Here is a 25,376-nt window from a genome sequence, read left to right on the forward strand (position 1 = left end):
TTGAATTTGTTGGCTATGAAAATGTTAACTTTAAATGAGATTTGAACAGATATTACAACATTATACTACGAACATTTAAAAAAACTTTTTACGTGACCTTTCTTAGATATTTAGTCCTATTAAGGAACGAAAGCGAAGGCGTTGCATTTCCATGAAAAACTATCTTCAGCATAATTTCTAAAGGTTTCCACAAATTAGAACACGCTTCTGTAGGCGGAAATGTTAAAATCAAAGCAAAATCGAGGCTCCCTTTTTTCTACTTAAAATATTAAAATTCTAGACTTTTTTTTGCCCCGTTCAAGTCGCAACTTTCTCAAAACATAACTGGTACAAATACATCTCTTACGTAAGACGCTCCTGTATCCAAAACATTTTATTCCTGAAGACTGCGCGTGGGCGGGGCCGTCTGCTGAGTGACGTTCAAACCACAGTCAGGCAATCCCGTCCCTGGGGTAAACTACCCTATATGGTTCCGATTCAGAGACACTTATTTTGCCTGATCCTAACATGGACGTCACTCCGACATTTGACCACGCCTCTTCTCAAGACCGCCTCCTCAGCCAGTGACAGGTGCCTGTATCGCGAGAAGACGCGAGAGGCAGCTGGTAGCAGAGGAGCAACAGCAGAAAGTGAGGGGTCGGACAGGACCCCCAGAGCCGCCGCTGCCATGGCGGCTCTGCTCCCTGGGGACAAGAGAGCCACTGCCGCCCAGCTCAAAGCAGAGCTCACACGGGGCGATTCGGGCTCCGCTGCGCGGCGGCTTCGGGAGCTACTGGACTCTCTGCTGGGCGCTGGGCGGCCGCCGGCTGCGGGACAGGAGGACGTGCTGGAGTGGTGCCGCTGCCTTCTAGCTGGCGGAGATAGTTTTGAGGTGTTCTGCCAGAGCGTGAGAGCCTACGACAGTGCTGCGCTCTGCGGCCTGGTCTGGACCGCCAACTTTGTGGCGTACCGCTGCCGAACTTGCGGCATCTCTCCCTGCATGTCCCTGTGCGCGGAGTGCTTCCACCAGGGCGAGCATGCCGGACACGACTTCAACATGTTCCGCAGCCAGGCAGGAGGCGCCTGTGACTGCGGAGACAGCAACGTCATGCGGGAGAGTGGGTGAGTGTCTACAGTCTAGCATTGTGCAGAATAGCCTAGAGTCTTCTCACTTGCCGGCCAACACGTCCTCCACACACACCTGCACTACCACCTTCTGCCTTTATTTGGCAATCCTATATCCTTTAGTGACAGCCTCCCTTTTTGTCAGTGACCTCTTACAATGCTATGCCATCCCTACGTGCCTATAGTCCCCTTTCTCCGTATTCCAGCCGCTGCGCCTCAACTCCCTGCTGGGGAGTGCCAGCACACCCTACACTTGTGCGCCTACTCTCTCATCGTGACAACACTCAATCGGCCATACGACCCACCAGTCCTCCTGCTACTGCCTGCCATGCCTGTGCCCCGTTCTTCATTCCTTTGCTTTCTGTGCGTTTGTATAATCTTCTATATAGTATCTACCTGCACTCCACAAGCTTCCTGCCGCAGGGGTTGTGGAATTTTATGAAATATATACTTAATTGCTTCCGAAATCTACTTATCCCGTTAACAAAAAAATCCACTTTTGCCGTCGTGCAGAGAGAAGACACATTTGGGCAGCATTCCCATTATATAGGAGTTTTGGTAACTGCGTCTCTTATTGGCTCATGTACTATTAGGGGTTGGTTTCCAGCAAGGTTCTAATTTTGCCACCTCTCTTCAAATCTGTTTAGATCTCGGTCATGAGCTGAGCAGAATGTAATTCCCATATGGCATTCTGTTCTGTTCGATCATGAGTGAGCCTTTGTTCACAGACCTAGATATACTGCGTGTGAGAATAACGGATACATTTTTACCGGACAAAACGACCCAGCTGGTAAACTCAGTTTGGGAACCGGCTGCTTTACAACGTGGATCCTTATTCCTGCCCTACCAAACCCTCAGAAATGTGAAACTGAAAGCATGTAATGCTGCCCCCTGCCTGACTACAGTCTCTCCTGTCAACCCTGCCGTCCTCCTCCTTGCCACACTGCAGCCCCCCATGTTTATGAACTACCTAGAGCAGGGGATACATGTTAACGATAACACTGAAAGAGAAGGGAATATGAATTAAGGTAAAACCAAGCCTGCAGGTTTAGTCTCCATTCCATAGGGATAAACAGGTAATTGCACAGTACCGATGGGGTGTTATACTTGGTTCTGGTTTTTAAGGGTGCAGATTTACCACCACATTAGATCTGTGCCGACTCTTAATCTCAAGTGTGTAGGGGAGCAGGGAGTGGTTGTTCCAAGGTTGGAATGCCTTGTGAGTGTATGCAAACCCTCAAACTTACATGTGAACGGGTACTCACCAACTCCTCTCTAATTTCTTTCCACAATGGAAATGGTTGAAATTCTACTTCTAAACTTATTCATGTTAGAAAATCCGGGGTTAAGAAAAGTACGTTTGCAATTGCTCACCAGAGTTTCGCATGAGAAGATATAAGTGCACATATTTGCTTATGTTAAAATGTTTCTCAAAAACGTTTGCTCGGCCTACATATATGTATATAAACTCTTGTGAATTCTTGAGTTTTAAATATGCACTAATGCCAGGACATATACTTAAGTGGCTTTTTAAAAGGCTTGGAAAAAAAAATTCGCGTATCAGACATGTTTTACTAAATGATGACCCAGAGAAATGGTAAAGTTGCACAGTAGTTTAGCAAAACATGTTTTTCAAGTTGCAATTTTGTGAACACTTTATCTTCAAAACAATGCTCGTTCTTGTTTTCACGCTTCTGCACATATTTTTTATATAATCCGTGCGTAATCTATACGTATAAATAGATTTCAATTGTTAAATTTGTTAACATTTATACATGTTTTTGCACAAGAACCACTGGCAAGATGAGATCATCGCAATTCCTTGGAATGCTAACCTTAATAGTAATGGCTGTTGTATTAATGAAGCAAACACAATGAGATGGAGTGAGCACTGAATCAGTCCTGCCGACTTAGTGCGAACAAAGCCAACACAAAGAGATGATGGACGATGCGCTGAAACTTTTCAGACTCTTTTCCCCCAGTTGGCAGTGTATGCCCAGACGTGGGTCCCTTGCTCACTTTGCCACTGGATTCAAGCTAGCCTGACTGATGAGGGGTGTTACCCCAAAACCGGTCCCAGGATGCTTGTTTCCGGTCCAGGGAAGACCTGGCTTGGCATTTCGAGCTGGACTGTTCCCATAAAGAACAGGGTCAAGACTGATTTGCATATAGCTGGGTCTGAACTGGGGTGGCAAAGTGAGCTAACGATTGATGATGGAATCAACCCAGATATGTGACGAGATGCGTGTCTGAAAAGTTTCAGCGCTCCGTCCATAATCTCCTTGAGTTAGTTTTGTGTTTATGATTCATATATACAGGTTAGAACAATTTATGCATATGGATACACAACTCCCCTTAGTGGCAGGCATTTTTTTTGGGGGGGGGAGTTTTCTATAGCTTGAACTAAACCCAAAGGTATCGGAGCGCTTTACATGAGCACCAGTTGCATTCCTCTACGCAGATCACACTGTGGTACTATAAACCAACAGCAATGGGTTGGGCCTAGTTATCCAGTGGACAAAATAAATGTGAACATGTGACCTTGACCCCAAACAATGTGTCCTGGGGGTCAGGAGTTGGGAATACCACACCCCTGCACCCAGTGACACCCAAACCCAGCATGCCAGGCTAGCTTCGTTATACCACTCAACCCAGTGCTTTAAATGAGCCACTACTCACAGGTACTGCTCATCTTATTTTAGTGCCTATAAGTACAAGCACTTCACCAGCTCCAAGGAGAGTACCGGTACTCATGACTGGTATCATTATTGCTACTGCTGCTGGGGCTGTCGGAGTGGAGACTGTCTCCAGGACACTCATACAGCCAAAGCTCCCTTAAAGCCCTTTGCGGAGCGCCTGCTAAACCATTCAGCAGCTCATTTGCGTTATGTCTTGGACATGCAGGTGTTGAGAATACCACCTTCACGCTGAGTTTGAGAGAGCAATTCCCATTCAGGCCCTGCTTTGTCAATCACATTATACTATCTGTGCCTTTGTGCACACACTGGAATCAAGGCAACCCGCTGACAGCTGGAATTAAGGACGCCACGGAAAATAAGGAGTTAATTAAAATGTATTTTACCCTGAGTGAGCCTTTTGCGTGAGTGTTTGACTGCTCGTGGGTGTTTAACTGCTTTTGTGTGCGTTTGTGTGTGTATAAGAAAGAGAAAGAATCTGGAAACTTGTATAGGGTATTTTGAGGGAAGTGTGTGGGTTGCTTTGTAGGTGCATGTGTGCTAGTACTTCTATGGGTGTGTGACATGCGAGAATATGAGTATTGCACCCAATGCAAATAAATAACAGCTTGGAATCAAGAAGCTGCACTAATTAAACAAGTATTGGCGAAGCCATTAGGTGTGTCCTTCGCTAAGCTGGTGCAACCGTTAATTTAAAAAAGAATATTGTAATCATATGACCAAAAAGGATACATGCCTCCAATATGTGGTTATCATAAGCTAGCAATAATACATTTCAAATACAAAAACGGGTTTACCTTTTGCATATAACTTAACAGTCGCTGTGCTCTCTATCAGTCAGGTGACTTAGAATTGCTTTAGGCTCAATTTTCATATTTAATACACTGCACATAAGTATGATTTTTATTAGTACAAAGAAAAGCTATTATTGACCCTTCAGTACTGTGACCTGAAGCCCTATTTTAAGCACGCGCAATAAATGGAAAAAAATTGATAAAAAGTGGAAAGAAAAAAAGCATTGCCAGAGTAAAGTATTGGCCCACCAGCCTGACATTGAAGTGCACTTTTAAGGCCAATTTGCCCATGTAATCAGAAAAAATGCTCTCTCTCAAAGTGCTAATAGACCACTGACTTTCATGAGCTGACCCTTTACCAATGCTTTATGTTGTGGTGAGTGGAAGCAGAATGTGAATGATGGTTGAATAGACCTGTGGATGAAGAGGGTTGAGTAATAGCCCCTCTACATATGTATGTATTTTCATTTATACATGTAATTTGATTCCTTAAGGCTCATGAGATAGCTAAAGTTGTCTCTGACCAGGCCTAAAAATGAAAAGGGGTTAGCTGGGGTTCATTTTCAGGAAGGAGCTAAAGAAGGACAGATCTGTGACATTTCTTGCTGCTATTATTGTTTTCTGTTGTCTTGAGTTAAGGTGATAGAGGAATGCAGATGCTGTCCGTTGTATCCAATACGTTTTTTTCTTAGGCTGTCCGATCTCTGGACAACACACCCCTGTTAAATAATTAACCTGAAAAAAATGCATTTTGTGGGCTGTATGCTGAGATTCCTTCCATGGCATGAGACAGCACAACTCAGTCAGTATTGGTTATTTGAGATAGATCTCAAACATATTTCCATGTGTTATGTAGTATACCTAAAACCATGACCCTAGAAGGTCGGTGGGTTCAAGAAGAAAGTGGTAGATGGTATGTAATCTATAGTGTGGCTGCAGGAATGCATGACTAGTAATACTGTTCAAAGAATGTGGTGTCATCTTGAGGCAGAACCAAGATCAGGTAAAAAGACATTTATGGTGATTCCAACTAAGGAGGATGTAAGAAGACCAGGTGGGATGGGAGATATGGCTACACATCTGCCTTTGTGTCTGACTGCACCACTTCTGGGCAGGCAGGTACAGATTTCATAAAGAGGGATATTTGAGATGTTTGTTATCGCCCTTAAAAATTTAAAAACATTTTTCATTGACTGGTTTCCATCACTCTTACAAACCATGAACTAACACAGGTCACACTCATCACTGCATCTCCTCTGCTTCACTCACCCGTTGCAGACCTAGTATGGCGCAGTGCTTGTCCATTTCACAACAATGGACAAAATTAATTTACTATACTACCAACGACAAATATCCCACAGTGCTTAGATCATATAATGCCGGACTACAACACTATGCAGAACTAACATCACCCACAGTGTTGACCAATGTACACAGGTTTTAATTTGTCAAAGTCGTTTTGAGGACTCTTTCATACAGTCTGATCTGGCCAGTGCAAGTAAATAGAAAAGGCTGCACAAGTATGACCACTGCGTATAACAGACAATGAAGATAAGCCCTTTAAATGACGATCTCTTGAAAATTATGGCGCTGAAGGGGAGGTGCCCAGTACTGCACAAATACTGTTTAGTGTTATCTGGCTAAAAAGTAAAAAAAATAAGAAAACAGTAGTATGTGAGTGTGCGTGTTGAAGCTGCTGTGTTGGAGCTCTCTCTTCAATCTCCTTCCATGTATTAAAGTTATCTATTGTATTGTATTTATATAGCGCTTACTACCCCTGACGAGGCGTTGAAGTGCTTTTTCGGCAAGTAGCGCGCTACTCCAGAACCCATAAAGGATTAGTGGTGAATTAGTTTAGCCAAAATATGGAAGTAATTTGAGTGGTGGATATGTTAGTCAGTTATTTGGATTGAGAAGGATTGTGGAGGGATAGAAGAGGGAAAAATGGTTTGAATTTATGTATCACTTGCTACCTGTGATGGGTGTTGAAGCACTTTTTTGGTGAGTAGCACGCTACTTCGGAACCCATAAAGGATTAGTGGGGAATTAGTATAGTAAAAATATGAAAGTAATTTGAGTGGTGGCTATGTTAGTCAGTTATTTGGATTGAGAAGGATGGAGAAAGGGTAGAAAAGGTAAAAAGGTTTGCATTTGTTTAGCACTTGCTACCCCTGATTAGGTGTTGAAGTGCTTTTTCGTCGAGAAGCACGCTACTCCGGAACCCATAAGGATTAGTGGTGAATTAGTATAGTGAAATATGAAATTAATTTTAGTGGTAGACATGTTAGTCTGTTCTATAGATTGAAAATGATAGTGAAGGGATAGCAGGCAAGGAGGGCAGATTATGTGCCTCTTACTGGATGTAATCCTGTTTGGAAGTCTGAAATTATGGCACTCTCTTCAATGAATTGTGACATGTTGGTGAATGCTGCTCTATCAGTTTGCCCGGGAAGGGTCCATTTGAAATCGGTGTGTAGTTGTCAGGGTTCAGCTGGTCCAAGTTTGTTTTCTTCAGTAATGGGCATATATATATATTATGTTTTGAGTTCTTCTGGAAATATTCCGATAGTTAGGGAGTTGTTGCCTTACTGGAGTGGCAGCAGAGGTTGTTAGAAGAATTGCCTTGAAGGTTTGCGATGAACACGTGTCAGAAGAGCTGTCAGCAGGCTTGCTTGCTTTGACCAGGTCCATAAATCCATCGTATGAAATGTGTTGGAAGGAATGGAAAGGCTGGTCTAGAGTATTCTTGGATTGTAGCTTTGTAAAAGGGTTAGTGCTGATGCTTTCTTTGTTTTAAGTATGAGTCCAATGTGTCTGCTTTGTCCATGTAATGATTTGCCAGTTTGCCTGTGTACTCTTGACTAATGGGATGAGCTGCTTCTAGTCAATTTGGGTTACAAATTGAGAATTTTATAGAATTCTTTATTTGCACATTTAGCATTTTGAATTCTGTCTGAATAGTATTTTTTCTTTGCTTTTTTGATAGCTGACATGAACAAGCTGTAAATGTTCTGTAGATGAAGTTTGTCTTGGTTGGCGTTTGTTTTGAGTCAGGCATGTTGTTGTTTTCTAATTTGTTGTTTTATCTCTTTGAACTCTGTATTTCTCCAAGGTGCTTGTTTTCTTTTGTTCTGTTGTGTAGTTTTTAGTGGTATCATGATATCAAAAGCTTCCTTTAGCCTCTAATATCGTTTTTGGACTGAATTTATTGCTTCTAGATCTCTGCTGGATGTTAGTTGTGTTTCTAAGTGGATGAGCGTAAGGTAGTTTTAGGTGCGTCGCTTAGTGTTGTTTTATGTTGAAAGGCAAGGAAATGATGGTCTGACCCTGTGACTGGAGTCATCATTTGAAAGGTAACTAGTTCTGTATTAGCAAAAATGATACCTAGGATGTGTCCAGCGATGTGTGTGAGTTCATGGACGATCTGGTGCAGGTTCATTGCTTCCAGGCCAGCGATGATTGTTTTTGGATGGAGCATATTTGGTTTGTCAAAACAAGTCAAAGTAACTTTATTTCGGCCAACATGGCCTAGAAAGTACAGAATTTACAGCATTCATTTACGAAGATACATCAGAGACATTTATGTAAAAACTCTCAACATTTATGAGAATTAAAAGGACTTTTAAAAAAGCAATGTATAAATAGCTAAAATCAAGATTTTTTTTTTTTTTTTTTTTTAAATAGTGGGTGGCTAGTATACAATAAGGGCATGTCACAAATCCATAGAAGAATTCATTTAAAGTCCATAGTACTTTTTAAAATTAAACAGATCTGGCTAAGACGTAGGTACAGTGAGGGAGCAAAAACCCTTCAATTGAATAATATGTTACATTGTAAGGGGTGATTTTGTCAATTAGTTTAGACCTGTCAATACTAGTTCTGAATTGGTGGCTCATTTAGTGTTTTAAGAAAGACCCTTCTTGCACACCACATGGAAAACAAAAACCCCGCAACCGAATAGACAATTGGGATGTTGAGATCATATTTCAATATCCTAAACACTTCAATGCAACATCTACTTCCCAGGTTCCTGCAGATCTGTACGAACAATCATTTTCTCATTTTGCTGTAACCCAAGCATCCAAAAAAGACAAGAAGCTCCGATTCCTCGGGATAGTTGCAAGCAGGGCACCTATCCTCGTTTTGCGTTTTCCATTTTGATGTAAAACAGCGAAGGGGATAAAACCCCAAATCTGAATAGCAGATAAAGTTTTCTGGCTGCCAGGGGTTTAATAAGGTCGAGAACCCTTTTAAAAGCAGAGTTGTCTTCAATTTCCAAAAAAGTTAAGGTTAATTTACCTGTATTGGAGTTAGAATGTAACAGGGCCATTCTATAGTTTTCATATTTGGCCTTCATGTGTTTTTTGGAAATTTGGGGGCAGGCTACCTCTGGATCAAACCAACATTCCCCCAGACCCACGTCAATTAACAGATGTTTAATATGGGAAAACCAGGGAAGTCTAGCAGCACCCCGAATTTCCAAAACTTCGGACAATTCCTCTCTGTATGAAAGGAGTTCAGGTATCGGCCATAGTCGGCGCCAGTATAAAAGGGGTCTAAAGCATAACACTACCTACAATTCCATCAGTCCCAGGTCTAAACGGAGTGGAACTAGAGGAGTACTACGTGGCAGTCTAAAAAGATTTCTAATATACTGATTCTCAATCTGCAATAAGGATTTAGGCTTACATTGGCCCCAGAGTTCTGCACCATACAATGCACCCCCACATGCCTGTACCTTATAGATTTCCAGCGCCAGGCTAACAGCGCTCATGTCTGATTTATTAAAGACATTTACAATTCCCCCTGTTGACTGGGCTAATTTTAAGGTTGACTTCGCTATGTGTGTCCCCCAGTCCATGGACTCAGTGATTGTGATGCCGAGATACGTAAACGATGTTACTCTTTCCAAGGGGTCACCATTAAGTAAGGGGTTTGGGCGAGTACTCTTAGGTTTGTTGAAAACCATAAATTTTGTTTTCTGAAGATTGATCTCAAGCCCTCCTTCTTCACAGAACAGCTGAAATCTGTCCAACACCCTTTGTATCCCCATGGGATATTTAGACACCAGGAGTGTGTCATCGGCAAACATCATGGCTGAGATCCTTTGTGAAGCTAATTTGGGGGCATCAAGATCTCTTTCTTGCGACAAAGCGTTAATTAGACCGTTAATAGAGAGGCTGAACAGTGTAGGAGCGAATACGCAGCCCTGACGTACACCACATTTGATTGATATGGGTGATGACAATTTACCATCGCTGCCAAATCTAATTTGTGCAAAATTGTTATCATGCAGACATCTGATGAGATGTATAAGATACACCGGGGCCCCTAGCTCAAGTAAGACGGACCATAATTTTTCCCTGGGCACCAAGTCGAAGGCTTACCTTAGATCTACAAATATTAGGTACAAACTGCCCCCTCCAGACAAACCGTCTTCCAGTGGAGTAGTTGTAATCTTAATACTTGATCCAGGGTTGACAGTTTCTCCCTAAACACTGCCTGGAGCGGAGAAAGAATACTCTCTTCAACCATCCAGGATTGAAGTCTGAGTAATAAGACTCGTGCAAAACATTTTTGTGGGATGTCTATTAGACTGATTGGCCTATAGTTACTTGGTAGTAAAAGGGAACCCTTTTTAAAAATTGGAATTATCTCTGCGCCAGCCCAACTCGTAGGGATCTTCATACCCTTCAAAATTGCATTAAAGAGGACCCAGAGGTACGGGGCCCAAATGGCTGGCTCACTCCTAAAAAGATCCCCAGAGATCTTGTCCAGACCAGCGGCTTTGCCTGGGGCTATTTTATCTATTGCAGCCTTTACTTCGTGTAGGGTTATGGTTGGTCCTGTGGTGTCAACAAAATGGTGGTCGCATGGGGGCATCTCAGAGTTCTCCTTTTCCTTATACAGAGATTCAAAATGATCCCTGCCAGACCTCTTCTCCTAAAGTCGGTTCTAACGCTCTTCTTGGTACCGTCGAGCCTGAGTTTACCACTCCCCAGAAAGTTCTCATGTCCCTATCCCCAAGAGAAGTTTTAAGTAGGTCCCAGTTTTCCAATTCCCACCTGTGTTTAGCTCCCTGGACAGCTTCCTTATAAGCCCTTCTAAGGCTTTTAATTTGGGGGCGATCCTTTGATTTAATTGAGGTCACCAGTGCACTTTTTGCTTTCTGACTGTGTGTGTTGTACCACGGGTGGGGCCCGGACCTACCAGGTTTTTTTGGTTTGCTTGGGGAAAAAATAATCTAGTAAAATTTCTTTTAATTTTTCAAGGTTTTGCCCGATCGCCTCTTTATCCATAAAATCCCTGTTTGAATTATATAGGGTAGAAGCTTCTAAAAACACCGGTAATAGAGCATCATAAAGGGTGCTCATGTTTTCCTGCGATTGAATAAAATTAACCCATCGTACTCGCCTCCTACAATTTGAAACAGTTATCCCATGATCGTCAGGGGAATCGACACAATGCGATACCTTAGGGGATACAGTATGGAGGTAGACTACTAATGCATCATGATCGCTATCAATACGGGGAAGAATTCTAAAATAAGGCATCCTATCCCAGTAATTAGTATTTAGGAGGATATAGTCCAGTAGAAACCCTCGATCCTTGCTATGGAACGTGAAGGCACATGATGTTTCGGAAGGCGATCTGCCGTTGCACGCTCTAAGAGAATGGTTTAGGGTAAGGCAATTCATCTGTATTACCAAAGGTGTCCATTTGGTCACTGATGAGCAACTAGATTCTGGGATTTCGAGAAGAAGATCCTCCTCGGGAGTACTATCGCAATACAAGCCCCAAGGGGTTCGAACTGGCAGTTGAAATCCACTCCTATTATAACCATGTAGTTTGCAGGAGTGCTAGATAAAACTGTATCAAGCTCCTTGAGAGTAGTAGACTCCTTTCCTCTAAGTGTAGGTCTTGAATATACATTAATATGATGGGACTAAGGAGAGGAAACTGCAGTTGTACACATAGTATATCTCTAGAGGATGTATCTAGTTGAACTGCCGTGCAGCCTAGGTGGACGCCTACCCATACGATTAATCCCCCCGACGGTCTTCCTACACCAGCGGAGATTGCCGGAGTATTGAAGGAGGCAAACCTCTGCATAGTGACTTCTCCTCTTGCCCATGTTTCCTGTAGCATACATTTATCATGTTCTGCAAAAAATGATCTCCACTTCAGGTCATCTAACTTACTATTAATTCCTGCTACATTCCAGGATAAGAATTTTGTAATATCCTCACTAACTAATATCTTATTGTCAGTTTTCAGACCCCGGGGATGGGAGTTCTTAGTTCCTGAAACTAAAGCTGCTTGTGCATTTACCTTATCAATACTTCTCACAGCTGTGGGACAAGGAGGGCCTGCTGACAATGTAAACCCGGTCACAATTAAAGGGCTGGTTCGGGAACCACTCAAGTACTCTCCGACCAGGTTTGTCAAACCAAATATTGAGGTCACCCAGAAAGCATAGGTTGGAGTGTAGTGTCAGCAGGTTTGAAACTGTGTCTAGAAGTGCATCTGAGAAAGTTGCCTTGTTGGTTGGAGGTCTGTAAAAGAGCAGAAAGCTACAGGAGAAAGACTGTGTAGGATTGCATCTGGTGAAGAGGGCCTCACCATTTTCTATGGAGACGTCGTCAACTTAAGTGATATGTAATGTTTGCTTGAACACAACAGCTAGGCCACCTCCTTTTTTGCCTATACGATTCTGGGTGATCGTTTGATAGCCTAGAGGAACGGCTTCATGCAGGACTGGAGCCATATCATCTCCCAACCATGATTCAGTAATGAATAGTATGTCAGTTTTTGCGTTGGTGAGAAGGTCGTGGAAGTGATGTTTGTTCTTGGAGAGCGATCAAGCATTTATTAGTAGACAGTTTAGAAAATTTGCTTTCGAGATAGTGTGACTTTTTTGAAGAGGAGTGAGCAGTATTTTGTGGGCTTGTAGCTGGTGTGTCCTTAGTGTTGATATTAGGTATATGAGGATAGCAATCGTGTAGCTTTTCTCTATCATGTTCTTTGTCCAGTAGGCTAAGCAGGCATTTTGATGGGTCTGGGTGCGTAGGTGGTGGAGACTGTGTTTGAGAGCGAGTTGGTGTTTTGTGTTATTTTTGTGGTGTAACGTTGTGATGTAGACATGGAGAAGCATGACCACTTACATTACAGACTCCATTGTATATTCAGCAGATATTTTGAATACCTAGGGGTTAGTTTTGAAGAGATGCATTTCAATTTTATTTTCTGTTAGCTTTTCTTGAGAATGAAGGAAAAAGGGTCAAAGTTAAAAAATAATTTTAAGGTCAAAGTCTCCCGACTACTTTGCATGTTTTTGCATGCATATCATTAGGGATGAAGTGCTATTCTTCATGAGCTCATTATGGTCTTTTCATAGTCTGTCACCTCTGTGGGGAACAAGGCACCTAGCAAAGATCTGATATGGCAGGGGAAAGGTCAGACAGGGCTTAACCAAAACCCCACATCATTGGTGGTCCAGTATCACTCCGTGCTAGCCTAAATCAAGCGTCTTTAATATGTACCATCACCTCTCACTCTGAATGGCATCTTCTTCTCCTTGCAATACTAAACTTCTATATTAGATTCTTGGTATTCGTTGCCATTGCATGCCAGCCTGTTTCTCTTCCTGCCTCCCTGCATGCCAGTTTCTGTCCGTCTACCCCCGCATTATGTACGGATCACTGTTGTGTGTCAGCCAGCCTGCGTGTGAAGCAGCATGTCAGGCAACTTCCATCTGTGCTAGACCAACTGGCGTTTCCCCTGCTGATCTTTAAGCTAAGGTGAAGTTACTGGATCATTGGCGCACATTACATGGAAACTGCACCTTTTCCCCTGTTGTACCTTTTCTTTTAAAACTGTAGGTACATGAACCCACAAAAGCTCCTGTGTGGCTTGCGCCAAATGTCTCGGGGTCTGCTGAGGAATTTCAGAGTTGAGCCCAATATCTTGGGTACTGCCCATGTTCTCTGCTGCTTAATATTGTTTAGCGAAAATATGAGATCAGGTTAAAGGATGGCTGGCTAACCTGTATATTGCAAGTGGGTATAAATACAATCGGAGTGGAGTGCTTTTCCATTAATTTCTCACATCAAGTTGCACTTAAATATACGCAAGCAAGTGTAGGTAGATCTCCAGACTATAGATTATTTTTGCAGATCTCTACCATTGAAAGCTTGGAACCGTATGGCATAGTTTTGTTCTTCTGAAATAGTTTTCTTTCAGTGACAGGGAGACACTTATTTAATTACGGTATAACTTGAGTGCTCTGTCTTGCTTTTAATTACATTTATATTCTGGAAAGCTGCTCAGGTGCATTTGAAATTAGTACGGTTTGGTGGATCAGTTTATACAGTACAATATACAATCTGTTTTGAGGTCTTGTCCTATGAAAGACTGTATCGTAGATGGTTTACCTAGCTTGTATCTGGATTAAAAAAAATATATAGTCAGATTGAGTTAGAATGTAATATGTATATTTTGTAACACTGTAGACTAATATTATAGATCTTAGAGTGAAACTAAGCTCAAAGCGTGGCTCATTTGTGTAAAGTTGGAGAAAAGAAGGGGTATTGTCCATTGCGATTGTTGCAGACTTAGGGCCAGATGTAGGTAAATTTTATTTTCCGACCTCTTAAATACCGAGTCATACCGACTCGGTATTTCAGAGGTCGGAAAATAAAAGTACCGAGATGTAGGTAAATGCAGATGTGCAATTACCGAATCGGAAACAGTCGGTATTTTCCGATGCGGGAAATACCGACCAGTTAATGCCCATTTATTCCTATGGGCTTTGAAGCCCATAGGATTGATTGGGCATTTACCGGTCGGTATTTACCACATCGGAAAATACCGACTGTCACAAGGGTGCAGGGGGTGTCACTTTGACACCCTCTGGCACCCCCAAAAGAGGCTCGGGTGCCATGTGGCAGGCATACCTGCCCTAAGGGCAGGTCTGCCTGTCATATGGCATAGGTGTGCATGCACACATGTGCATGCACACCAGAAACGGTATTTTACCATCAAGTAGTATTTGATGGTAAAATACCGATTTTGTACTGCTTGTGGGACTCAGAAGAGTCCCACCTACATACCAATTTACCGGAATCCGTAATGATACCGACTCGGTATTTTACATACTCGGTAAATTTACTTATCGGTAAATTTACCGAGTCTGTAAAATACAGTGACCTACATGTCAAATTGCTCTTACCGGTCGGTAACGGCCGAATTCGGCCGTTACCACCCGGTAAACGCCTACCTACATCTGGCCCTTAGTGACTATAAATCCTCACTCTCCCTTGCACACGTTGCATGGCCTTAGGAAAATTGCTTTGTTTCTTTAAGCCTCATTTTCCTAGAATGCAAATTTAAAAGCATACGGTAATTCTATATAGAATGTGAACAAATACAGACACACAATCCTCCTTTTGTATATCATTTGAAATAACATGCATTTGCTCTATATATGATAATGCTGGCCATTTTAAAGTACACATCACACTTATATTTGTTTTTAGATCTAGCATGTTTATTTCATCTGGACATTAAGGGAAGTTGTGTTCGTTCTTGAATTTTTGTTACGAAATTTCTAATTTAAATAAGTGTCAATCAATGCAGTTATGCAAATAATTTAGTATGAAATTTAAATGACAATTAAAAATCTTTGCTCTCATTTCGGCTCTAAGAGTCTGGTCAAATGCCTCTGCTCAGCCTGTGAATTTGCTGACAGTTTTACCTCGGGTGGGAAGCCTCATTTGTTCTTCTTAGTTCGTTTGATTCTGTGCCGTGTCTAGATCTTACCTACTGTTGTGCCTGGTTCTCCTAAGTATTTCGGCTACATTTTTCTGTGTAGTTGCTTGAATGCTTGCCCACTCAGCTACTCTCCACCCTTAGAGTCCTATTAAGCAGACCCTCCTCTTTCCTTGGCACGCACCCCTTCATTCAAGATATATATTTTAGCAAACTTTTTCTGTACATCATTGTGTGCATCTCTACATAACTTTGATTTTTGAGGCACTTTTTTAGCTGACCGACACTGTTGTGTTTACTTTTGATGAGCAGCAATATAAATGTAGATATTTGTCCTGATGAACCGCCAGCATCATGCACTTGAGTGCATTTTAGACCTGTTATTAGGCTCCCGCTGGTTCACAGAGCTGGACAGGAAAAGTGATATTGTTTGTGGGTAGTTCTTAGAAATGCATGTGGTTTGCTACTGGAGTCTATTTCCCTGTTGGCAATGGATCATAGTGGCCTACAAGCTATTTCAGAAAAGGCCAGTGTCTGTTAGAAATTGTTTGTTGAGCAAAACACTGTAACCCATGCTTGTTTGAGCGGACTCTTTTGCCTTAAATAAAGTGCATGACAGCACACAGGATGCTATATATAGCTCTGAAACTCAAACGCTGAATCTTTGCAACGTTGCTTCTTGCCATGTGCTTTGTGACCGTTAAGAGAGCGGCAGGTATCAGCTCAGATGTTTTCTGGTTCAGGCAGAGTTGATACCTACATTAATTGATTGTCTTTCGAAAAACATTGTGTTTATATTTATTTCCACAGGTTGCTGTGCTGGTCCGATCTACTTGTGTTTTACTTCCTTGGCACAAAGATGAGACTTGCTTACATTTCACGCCATAATACTACTGTCTTCAAAAGTAATCTGTTAGTGAAAGTTTTAAAAAATAGTATATATAAATAGAGATGTTGCAAAACTTATGTTGTATTGGTCAAGTACTTCAAAATAGTGTGCTTATTCTGGGACCAACTTTCTGGACTTTCTTTAACACAATAAGCAAGCAGAGATCATCCATAGTTTTTACTTTGAGTTTTCAAAGACCTTTGCAGCCATTTTACTCGAGAAACCAGTTCTGTGGTCTAATACATAGACCTGGGTGGATATCGTTTTTGCTTTGGTGAATGCTTCGCATTACTGGCTGCTCAAAAAAGCATTTAGATGAGAGGCCAGCAACAGGTTGAAAAGTATATTTGTTTGTAGTCCTGACTAGACCTGCTGCCCCTTTTATTTTACAGTGAAGCCTTCCCACCTACCGCCTATGCAGCAAACACATTTTCATGGTAATTGCATTTATATAGCGCTTATTACCCCTGATGGGGCGTTGTAATGCGCTAGCCCTTACCCCACTAAATTTGTCATCGCCCAGACATGTAAAGAAAAAGACTAATTATAGGCATATATATATTTTTTTTATTTAATAATAAAAAAAAATTATTGGTATTTTCACATTACAAAAATATAAAACGATGTGACATATAACGAATAGGCAGTTATACGGGCGAGCGAGAAGGGATACATGGTTTACATTTGAGTCTGCCTAACATTTCTTCACTCAGCCTTAAAACATTTAACATTGAACGTAAAGGTAATTGCGTTTGTACACGTGCTGCGTATTTAAAGACAAAACATAATGTGTTTGGCGGCTGTTTAGTGTTGGATTACACTCCCTACGCTGGGTTATTAGCAGTTAGTCGGCGTGTACGGTTGATTTATGGGGGCTTGTAAGAGCTGAGGTATTTGTCTAGTGTTGACCACATTAAACGGTCGGGGTTTTTCCAGGGTGTTTGTCTTAGTGCCGTGATGTCTGCCCCTCTCAGGAATGTGACCCAATTCAGCCACCCCTTGAATGTGGCTTTGGTGGTGTCTTTCCACTTGGCTAGTACTGTTTTGACTGCTGTCATCAGGAGGAAGTCTAGTAGGTACCTGTCTTGCTGTGTGGCTCTGTTGTGATGTGAGCGGTGGTTGTTGTGGCAAATGTGTGTTGTAGAGTGCAACCTAGGGCTTCGCTGATGAAGCCCAGCACCTTCTCCCAGAATTTGCTAACCTTCTTACATTGGAAGATGAGGTGTGCGAGGTGTCCTCCTACAGCATCGCAGTTCCAGCAGCCGTCGTTGTCTTTCAGGCCTAATGATGCTAGGCGAGCTGTTGTCCAGAATGCTTGGTGTAAAAGCCAGAATTTGCTCTGTGCTAGTACTGGGGATATCATGTTTTTTGATGGGGCCTCCCAGAATGTTTTTAGTTCTTGTTCTGTGAGATTGAAGCCAAGTTGCGTTATCCAGTAAGTGTTGTTTTTTGTGTTTAGCTTGGAGGTATCTGGGCGGAGGAGCTTGTATAAGTAAGTGCGAGACCTGGTCGCCTGTCTTATTTATGTTCTCCATGTATCTGAAGATTGAGGGTTTATGTTTGGTTAGTTTAGATTTTGTTAGGGCTGTCTTGATGACTAAGAAGTTGTAAAGTTCTACTTCTCAGACTGTTGAAGGTTTGGGGCGATCCTTCCTCTTCCAGCTGGGCTGGGTATGAGAGACCTACTTTTTTCCATGGGTGCATATCAAGGGTCTTTCCTCTGTATTTGATCTTGGGATTATCCCAGAGTGATTCTCAGGGTGAGTTTCTGATGCTGACTTCGAGTTTCCTGTCTACTTTGAGCAGCGCCTGCCTAGTGATCTTGAAGATCGGGTTGCTCTTGTATGCTTGCTTGTAGGCTGTGAGGAGAGTTAGGGGGTTTGTATTGTTTAAAATGGCTTTCTCTATAGAGAGCCAGGTTGTGTAGGGCTGCTTGGGCAGAACCCAGTGCATTCCTTGTCTGGCTATAAAAGGCTGTCTGGAAGGTTCTCAGGTCCGCCACGTTAAGGCCCCCTAGCTTTTTATCTAGTCTGAGTTTCTGGAGGCGAATTCTAGGTTTTTTGTCGCGCCATATGAACTTGTTTAGCATCCAGTCGATTTTTTTGTGTTAGTCCTTTGTGAAAGCCAGGGGGAGCATTCCAGCTAGATAGTTAACTACGGGGGTGATCATCATCTTCAGTGTCTATTCTGCCCCACCAGGTGATGAACTTGGACGACCAGGTATCCAGCAGGCCTTTTATCTTTTCTCGAGTGGTTTTCTCGTTCTGTTCCAGGGTTGATCTTAGCGTCCTACAGAAGTGGATGCCTATGTATTTGAAAGAACTGGGTCCCCAAGCTAGTCCTGAGAAGCCTAAAACTTCTCTGGATGTGTGTATATTGAGGGGCATGCATTCTGATTTGTCTCTGTTGAGTTTGTAGCCTGAGTGTTTTGCGTAAAGATCGATAGTGTGCATGAGTGCAGGTATAGAGTGAGCGGGCTCCACCGTTATTATGAGCAGGTCGTCTGCGTATGAAGCTAGTTTGGCTGTAGTGTTGTTTATGTTTACCCCCACTATCCTGTTGTTGTCTGTGATGTCTCTGATCAGGGGTTCGAGGGCGAGAAGGAACAGCAGAGGAGATAGAGGACATCCCTGTCTCGTTCCCCTTTCTAGGTTAAAGGGGGCTGAGGTCGCTCAGTTGATTGCTATCTTGACTTTGGTGGATTTGTGCAGAGCCATGACTTTCCGCATGAAGCTCTCACCCAGGTTGTGGGCTTGCATGGTTTTCTCTAAGAAATGCCAGGATACCCTGTCGAAGGCTTTTTCTGCATCTAACGTGATGGCTACCGTAGGGTTGACTGTTTTGGAGGAGTGTTCTATGACTTGGCAGAGGAGTCTCGTGTTATCGTGGGACATGCGCTTCTTTAGATAGCCTACCTGTGAATTACCGATTAGCTGTGGGAGCACTTTATTTAATCTTGTTGCCAGGATTTTGGCGTATAGCCTGCAGTCTAGGTTTATGAGCGATATAGGGCGGTAGTTTTTGGGCCATTGTGGGGCTTTGTTTTCCTTTGGTAGGACTATTACCTTGGCTTGTGACATGGATTCTGTGACTGCCCCCACTTCCCCACAGTGATTAGACTTTACCTAGCACTGGGCTTAGTTGGTCTTGGAAGGTTTTGTAAAAGGGTGAGGTGTATCTGTCCGGTACCGGGGCTTTGCCTTCTTTTAGAGCCCTGATGGCTGCAGTGATCTCGCTGGTTTTTATGTCCTGACCTAACACCTTTTCCTCTTCTTCTGTCACTTTGGGTAGATTGAGTCTGTCTAGACAGGTCAAGCATCCCCCCTGTTCTAGGTTGTCATCTTTTTTTGTAGAGTTCTTTGTAGAATTCCATGAATGTTTGTATGATGTCCTTATTCCTGGTGTGGCCTGTTGTTTGTATCTGTGATTGTTTAAATACTTTGCTTTCTTTGCTTGTATTTGAGGTATGATGCAAGCGATTTGCCCGCTTTGTTAGCCTCGCATAGGTTGATTTGTTTGTATTTCCTGATCCACAGACCTGCCCGTTCACTCAGAATCCTGTTGAATTCGTATTTTTTCCCTGTTAGTTCTACAAGTGCGGTTGCGTTTGAGGTATCGTTAATGTGTTTCCTCTCCAGTTCTTTGATGTCATGTTCTAGTTGGTTTAGTTGCGCTTTTGTTTTTCTGTCTCTCCTGGCTATGATTTCTATCAGCGTCCCCCTGATGCTTGCCTTAAGGGCATCCCATAGGCATTTTGGATCTGTGTCCGGGATATCATTTTCTGCGATGTAGTCCCCTATGGCTTTCTATATTCTGTCTTTGTCCTCTTTTATTGCCATGGTTATGCTGTTAAACCTCCATCTGCGCGTGATGTGCTCGTTGTGACTGCCCGTGAGTTGTAGGCTGATGCATGAGTGATTTGAGATCGTTCTGGCCGCAATGTCTGTGTGTTCAATCAGGTGTGTGTGTGAGGCTGAGATCAGGATATAGTCTATTCTGCTGTATGAGTTGTGTGTGTTGGAGTAAAAGGTGTAGTCTCTGGTATCAGGGTGCTGAAGTCGCCGTGGGTCCTCTAGGTTGAATTTGATGCATAGGTTTTTTTAGATTGTTGAGGGACGTAGGGGGTCGGGTTTGTGATCTTGATTGTCTGTCTAGGGTGTGGTCCAGGGCAAGGTTGAAGTCGCCAGCCAGCACGTTCATATCGCATGGCTGATGGGCTTCTACTTGCCTCGCTACCTCTTCCCAGTAACTAGTGTCGTCTGTGTTAGGAGCGTAGGTGTTGGTTATCCGTATAGTTTCCTCTCCTCTTTTCAGTTGGGTGATCAGTAGTCTCCCCTGGTCGTCACACTGTTCCTTTTCAATAGTTATCTTGGATCTACTGTTTATCAGGGTGATGACCCCTCTTTTTTCCCCTACCGCTGGGGAGCAGGCTACCTGACATATCCATCTCGCTCTGAGCTTGCTTGCATCTTCTCTGGCTAGTTTCGTCTCTTGTAAGAGGATGATGTCCCCTTTGGTCTTAGCTAGGTAGTCTAGAACTTTCTTCCTTCTTGATCAGGTGGTTTAGGCCTGTGACATTGAGGGAGACTATCTTCAGGTCTGTTTGCAGCGCGTTGTTGTTATTTGGTGTCCTGTTTAGTGGGGCCTTGGCGTAAGTTGGTGTGTGTATTAGTGGTTTGGTGTGGTTGGTCTGTTAGGGGGTGTGAACTAACTGAGCAATTGTAGGTGACAAGGACAAGGACAAGACTGGACAAAAAGACGATACATATCGGACAGACACTATATACATCGAAAAACCCCTTCTCTCCCTCCCTCCCCCATCCCTACTCCCCCCTCCCCCACCCTGCAGCTTTGCCGTACTGTAGACGTGCGACAGCAAGGTCCCTCCCACCTACTACTTCCCAGGCTAGTCAGAGATGGCCGTACGACATCTGGGGGTAGGCCTGACTGTTGTAGCTGACCAATTGGCATTGTTTGCCGCCTCAATAGCCCCCCGCGTGCAAGTGAAAGGATATCGTCTTTCCAAAGTTCAGTCGCGCTTCTTGTGCTTCGGTATGTAGGTTCACGCATTCTGTACCTGCTTCTAGCATTCCCTGAGGTAGATTTGCTTTTGCAAAAGTTTTTGGTGTTTTCATGAGGTAGATATCTGTTGAGGTCAAGAAGTCTTATCGCACGTCTGTGAGGTAGTTTCTTCTGTGCACGGGATTCTGGTGTTCTCTTCAGGTAAATTTTTGGTAAAAGTCAGGTAAATTTTTGGTAAAAGTCAAGTGTTCCTAACATGCGCTTCTTTAAACATTGCGAAACTGGCAAGTTGCATTTTTTGGTTCTGCTTAGTCAGTGGGGAGGTTAGGAGAGGCACTTTTCTTGCTGGTTGGTGTTGACATCTCCATAACCTAGGTCTTTGGGCCTTCTAGGTAGCGGGTTAGTTCCATGGGATCATCAAAGGTCAGTGTTATTCCTTTGTTAGTTATTTTGAATTTTGACGGGCCGGCGAATGGAAAGGTGATGTTCTCTTTCCTTAGTCTCTCTCTTTGGGTTAAGAAACCTTCTGATATTGACTGTGGTTTTTAAAATTTTTTAAATATTTTTTTAAAAACCTTTATTGCACCTTTATAATACACAGCGGAATGCCTACAACCCTGTGGGCCGGCCGCTAACACAGTTTGTGATTCGAAATGTAGCAGTTCAAAATCTTCATTGAACAATCAGTCTCTGTATAAATCAAGAAAAGGCCGCTGCGAAAGTAAGGTGCATCACATATTTCTGTATCTTTACTGGTTGAGGTTTTTGATTTTACTTTTTTGAAAACAACAACACTCCAACTTCAAACGTTAGGAATAGTATTACGAGCATGCGTGAATCAATACAGTCTGAGTTACAAGTACCTCTTGCGGGAGGCCTACTCTAGTCCCACCCATTTACTCGATCGCTCCCAACCAATCTTACCACGTCATCCATCCCCTGCCTCCGCACTTTAGCAATTCAAATAGGAAATCCCATACAATAACCTCGGCTTTCCCTCGCTCAACAATTCTAACATAGCATCATTTCACTTCCTCTTCCTCGTTGGAGTCATCTTGGTCATCCTCCGGCAAGGGGTCACAAATTTCCCCCCTGTACACATTCCATTTCATCCATATCTTATTCCATTTCCCCGGGCAGGCCCGGTTGGAATATACTGCCCTTTCCGTTACCATCACCCTGTCCATGTTTAGACACCATTGTGACTTTGTCGGCAGTTCTGCCGCACCCCAGCGCTGTGCGATGTCTCGTTTTGCCACCATCAATCCTACTGTGACCCAGAGCTGTTCATATCTAGAGAGGTCAGTCGGCTCCCATACGTTTAACACGCACCTCTTTGGGTCGGGCAATAGTGACAGGTCTAGTGCTTGCGAGATGGTGCGGAGTATCTGTTTCCAGTATTCCCGAATCTTGGGGCATTCCCATACGGTGTGGAAAAATGTGCCTTCCTCCCCACACCCACGAAGGCAATAAGGATGTGGTATCCTGTGGATGCGGTGTAGCATGGTCCTAGTGTAGTAAACCCTGTGTAGTATCTTCAGTTGTACTAGCCCTAGTCGGGCCGAGATGCCTACTTCCTTAGGGGACCCAAGTGCCTCATTCCATTCATGTTCGTCCATTTCACTAGTGTCTCCCTCCCATTTCGCCTTTAATAAGAGTGTCGGATCTGGGATGTTATTGAGCAGTTTCCGGTATGTGAGTGATGTTACCCGTTCCATCATAAAATCAGTAAGGAGGCGGTCTTCTAACGGCGAGGACTCTGGCAGTTCTCTATCTGGGGGTAGGGCCGCGAGCAGTGCATGTTGTATCTGGATGTACCTGTAAAGTTCCCTGTCACCAAGGTCATATAGTTCTTTTAGTCGTTCAAAGGGCATCACCCCGTTCCTCTCCCAAAGATCGCCCACCGTGGAAATCCCTATAGTGTCCCAGTGTGTAAATCCCTTACTCTTTCTCATATTGCCCAACATTCGAGAGTCCCATAGCGGGGTCATCTTGGTGATCCTCCCCTTCCAACCCAGCGCCGCTGTTGCCGTATGCCACATCTTTACCGTCAGTCTAGTGGGCCCCAGCAAGGCACGAACTTTACTGTGGTCATATAATGGACTCAGCAGGCTGTTCGTGCCCAGTTGCGCCCTGTCGGACTGGAACGCTGGTTCGGTTTGCGGTGCATGAATCCACTGGTTGATGGGCTTAAGGTGTGCTGCCCAGTAGTACAACCTCAAGTTAGGTAAAGTGATACCACCGTCGTTCCAGCCTCTGTGCAGCTTGGATTGCGCTATGCGTGCAGGGAGGTTTCCCCATAAAAGGTTAGAAACCAGCGCTGCCACTTTCTGGAAAAACCTAGGGGCCACCGGGTAGGGTGTATTTTCGAGGACCTATAGAAAACGTGGCAACGCCATCATTTTGTAAAGTGCAGCTCTCCCCAGGAGAGTTAATGGAAGACCCGACCAGAACGTAACATCTTGTTTACGTCTATCCAGGTGAGGCTTCAGGTTCTTATCCATAAACTCCGTTGGATCCCTAGTGACCTGAATGCCTAGATATTTAAACGACGAGCCTGCTATCGCTAGTGGGCACGCCGCACCAAGGTTCGGGGTCTGGCCCTGCAAAACATACAGCTCCGACATATTCCAATTCAACGTATAGCCGGAAATGCTGCCGTGCGTGTCGCAGATATGTAATAAAGCTGGAACCCCGCTTTCGGGGTTTGTCAGATAAATCAACATATCGTCTGCATACAGAGACAGCCGGTCCTCCCATCCCTCACTCCAGGATATGCCCTTGAGGAGAGGCGAGGTCCGTATGCGAGTTGCGAGGGGTTCCAAGGAAATAGCGAACAGTAGGGGTGATAAGGGACAACCCTGCCTCTTGCCCCTCCCCAGCGGGAACGTGCGCGAGATATGTCCGTTGGCTACCACGTGTGCCACCGGGTCAGTGTATAATAGTTTAACCCACATAATAAAGCGGGGCCCGAATCCCAAGCGCTTCAGTGCCTCAAAAAGATACGCCCATTCCACTAGGTCAAATGCCATCTTAGCGTCAAGAGCTAATATCACCGCTTGCGCATCGATAGTCTGCTCTAGCCAGCACGCCGTGCAGCCTTCGCAGGTTCAACGCTGTATTTCTGTGTGGCATAAATCCGGACTGATCCGGGTGTATAATTGACGGTAGATGGGGCAGGATTCTGGTTGCTAGGAGTTTCGCCAAAATTTTAACTTCAGCATTCAGCAAGGATATGGGGCGATAAGAAGAACACTCATCAGATGGTTTGCCTGGTTTAGGAATAGTTACTATGGTCGCCACTCGCTGGTCCGGTGGAAGGGAACCTTTCTCTAGACATTCTTTAAACATTCCCAGTAGATGTTCACTGAGGGTTCCAGGCACTGCTTGATACCACTCAATGGGTATACCGTTGGGTCCCATTGCTTTACCCGGGTTTAGTGCCTGAATCGCCAGCTGGATCTCATAGGCTGTGATGTCCGCTTCCAGCTCATTCGATGCTTCCGGTGATAATGTTTGGACCTCGATCGGGGCTAGGATGTCTCTGGCCATCTCAGGTGTGATCACACGTCCTGGGGTGTACACCCGTTCAAAGTAGGTCGCGAGTAGTTCAGTGATATGTCCTGGGTCTGTGTGTACCGCCCCTTGGTCGTCCTTCAAGCGTTGGACCCCCCTGGAATTACCCTCTCGTTTGTCAAGCCATGCCAACATCCTCCCAGCCTTTTCACCCACCTCGTAGATTCTATTTTATGTACACTTTTACTTGGATGCGCAGGTGATCGTTGTATAGTTGTTGTTGAATGGTAAGTGCGTGTAGGGTTGATGGAGATGGGTGTTGTTCATGAGCTGCGGTCTGTTCCTGTAAAGCCACCTCCAGATTAACTAGCTCCTGGGACAGCTGTCTTTTATGACCCGTGATGGAGTTAATGGCTTGTCCCCTCAAGACCGTTTTATAAGCTTCCCAGAGTGTCTCGGGGGAACGCACGGAGTGTACGTTTTCTTGAAAGTACTGCGTCGTTGTTTTCTTAAGAGCCTTGCGAACCTGGGGAACCTTAAAGTAGGTAGCGTGAATGGGGTAAATGCGTTAACGTGCTCGTGCCT

At 43.9% G+C, this 25,376-nt stretch overlaps 1 protein-coding gene across 7 annotated transcripts in view; it reads left to right on the plus strand.

Annotated features, from left to right (window-relative positions):
* Positions 1-582: 582 nt before the first annotated feature.
* The window catches only part of UBR3 (ubiquitin protein ligase E3 component n-recognin 3), a 2,118,328-nt gene continuing 2,093,534 nt past the window's right edge, over positions 583-25,376 (plus strand). For all 7 annotated transcript variants that reach the window (XM_086956098.1, XM_086956102.1, XM_086956099.1 and 4 more), the window contains exon 1: positions 583-1,101. In XM_086956098.1, coding sequence (XP_086812224.1) covers positions 668-1,101 — 434 coding nt within the window. In that variant the 5' untranslated portion in view covers positions 583-667. The remainder of the gene's footprint in view (positions 1,102-25,376) is intronic.

The sequence above is a fragment of the Lissotriton vulgaris genome, chromosome 2_1, assembly GCF_964263255.1.
Source record: "Lissotriton vulgaris chromosome 2_1, aLisVul1.2, whole genome shotgun sequence".
NCBI lineage: Eukaryota > Metazoa > Chordata > Amphibia > Caudata > Salamandridae > Lissotriton > Lissotriton vulgaris.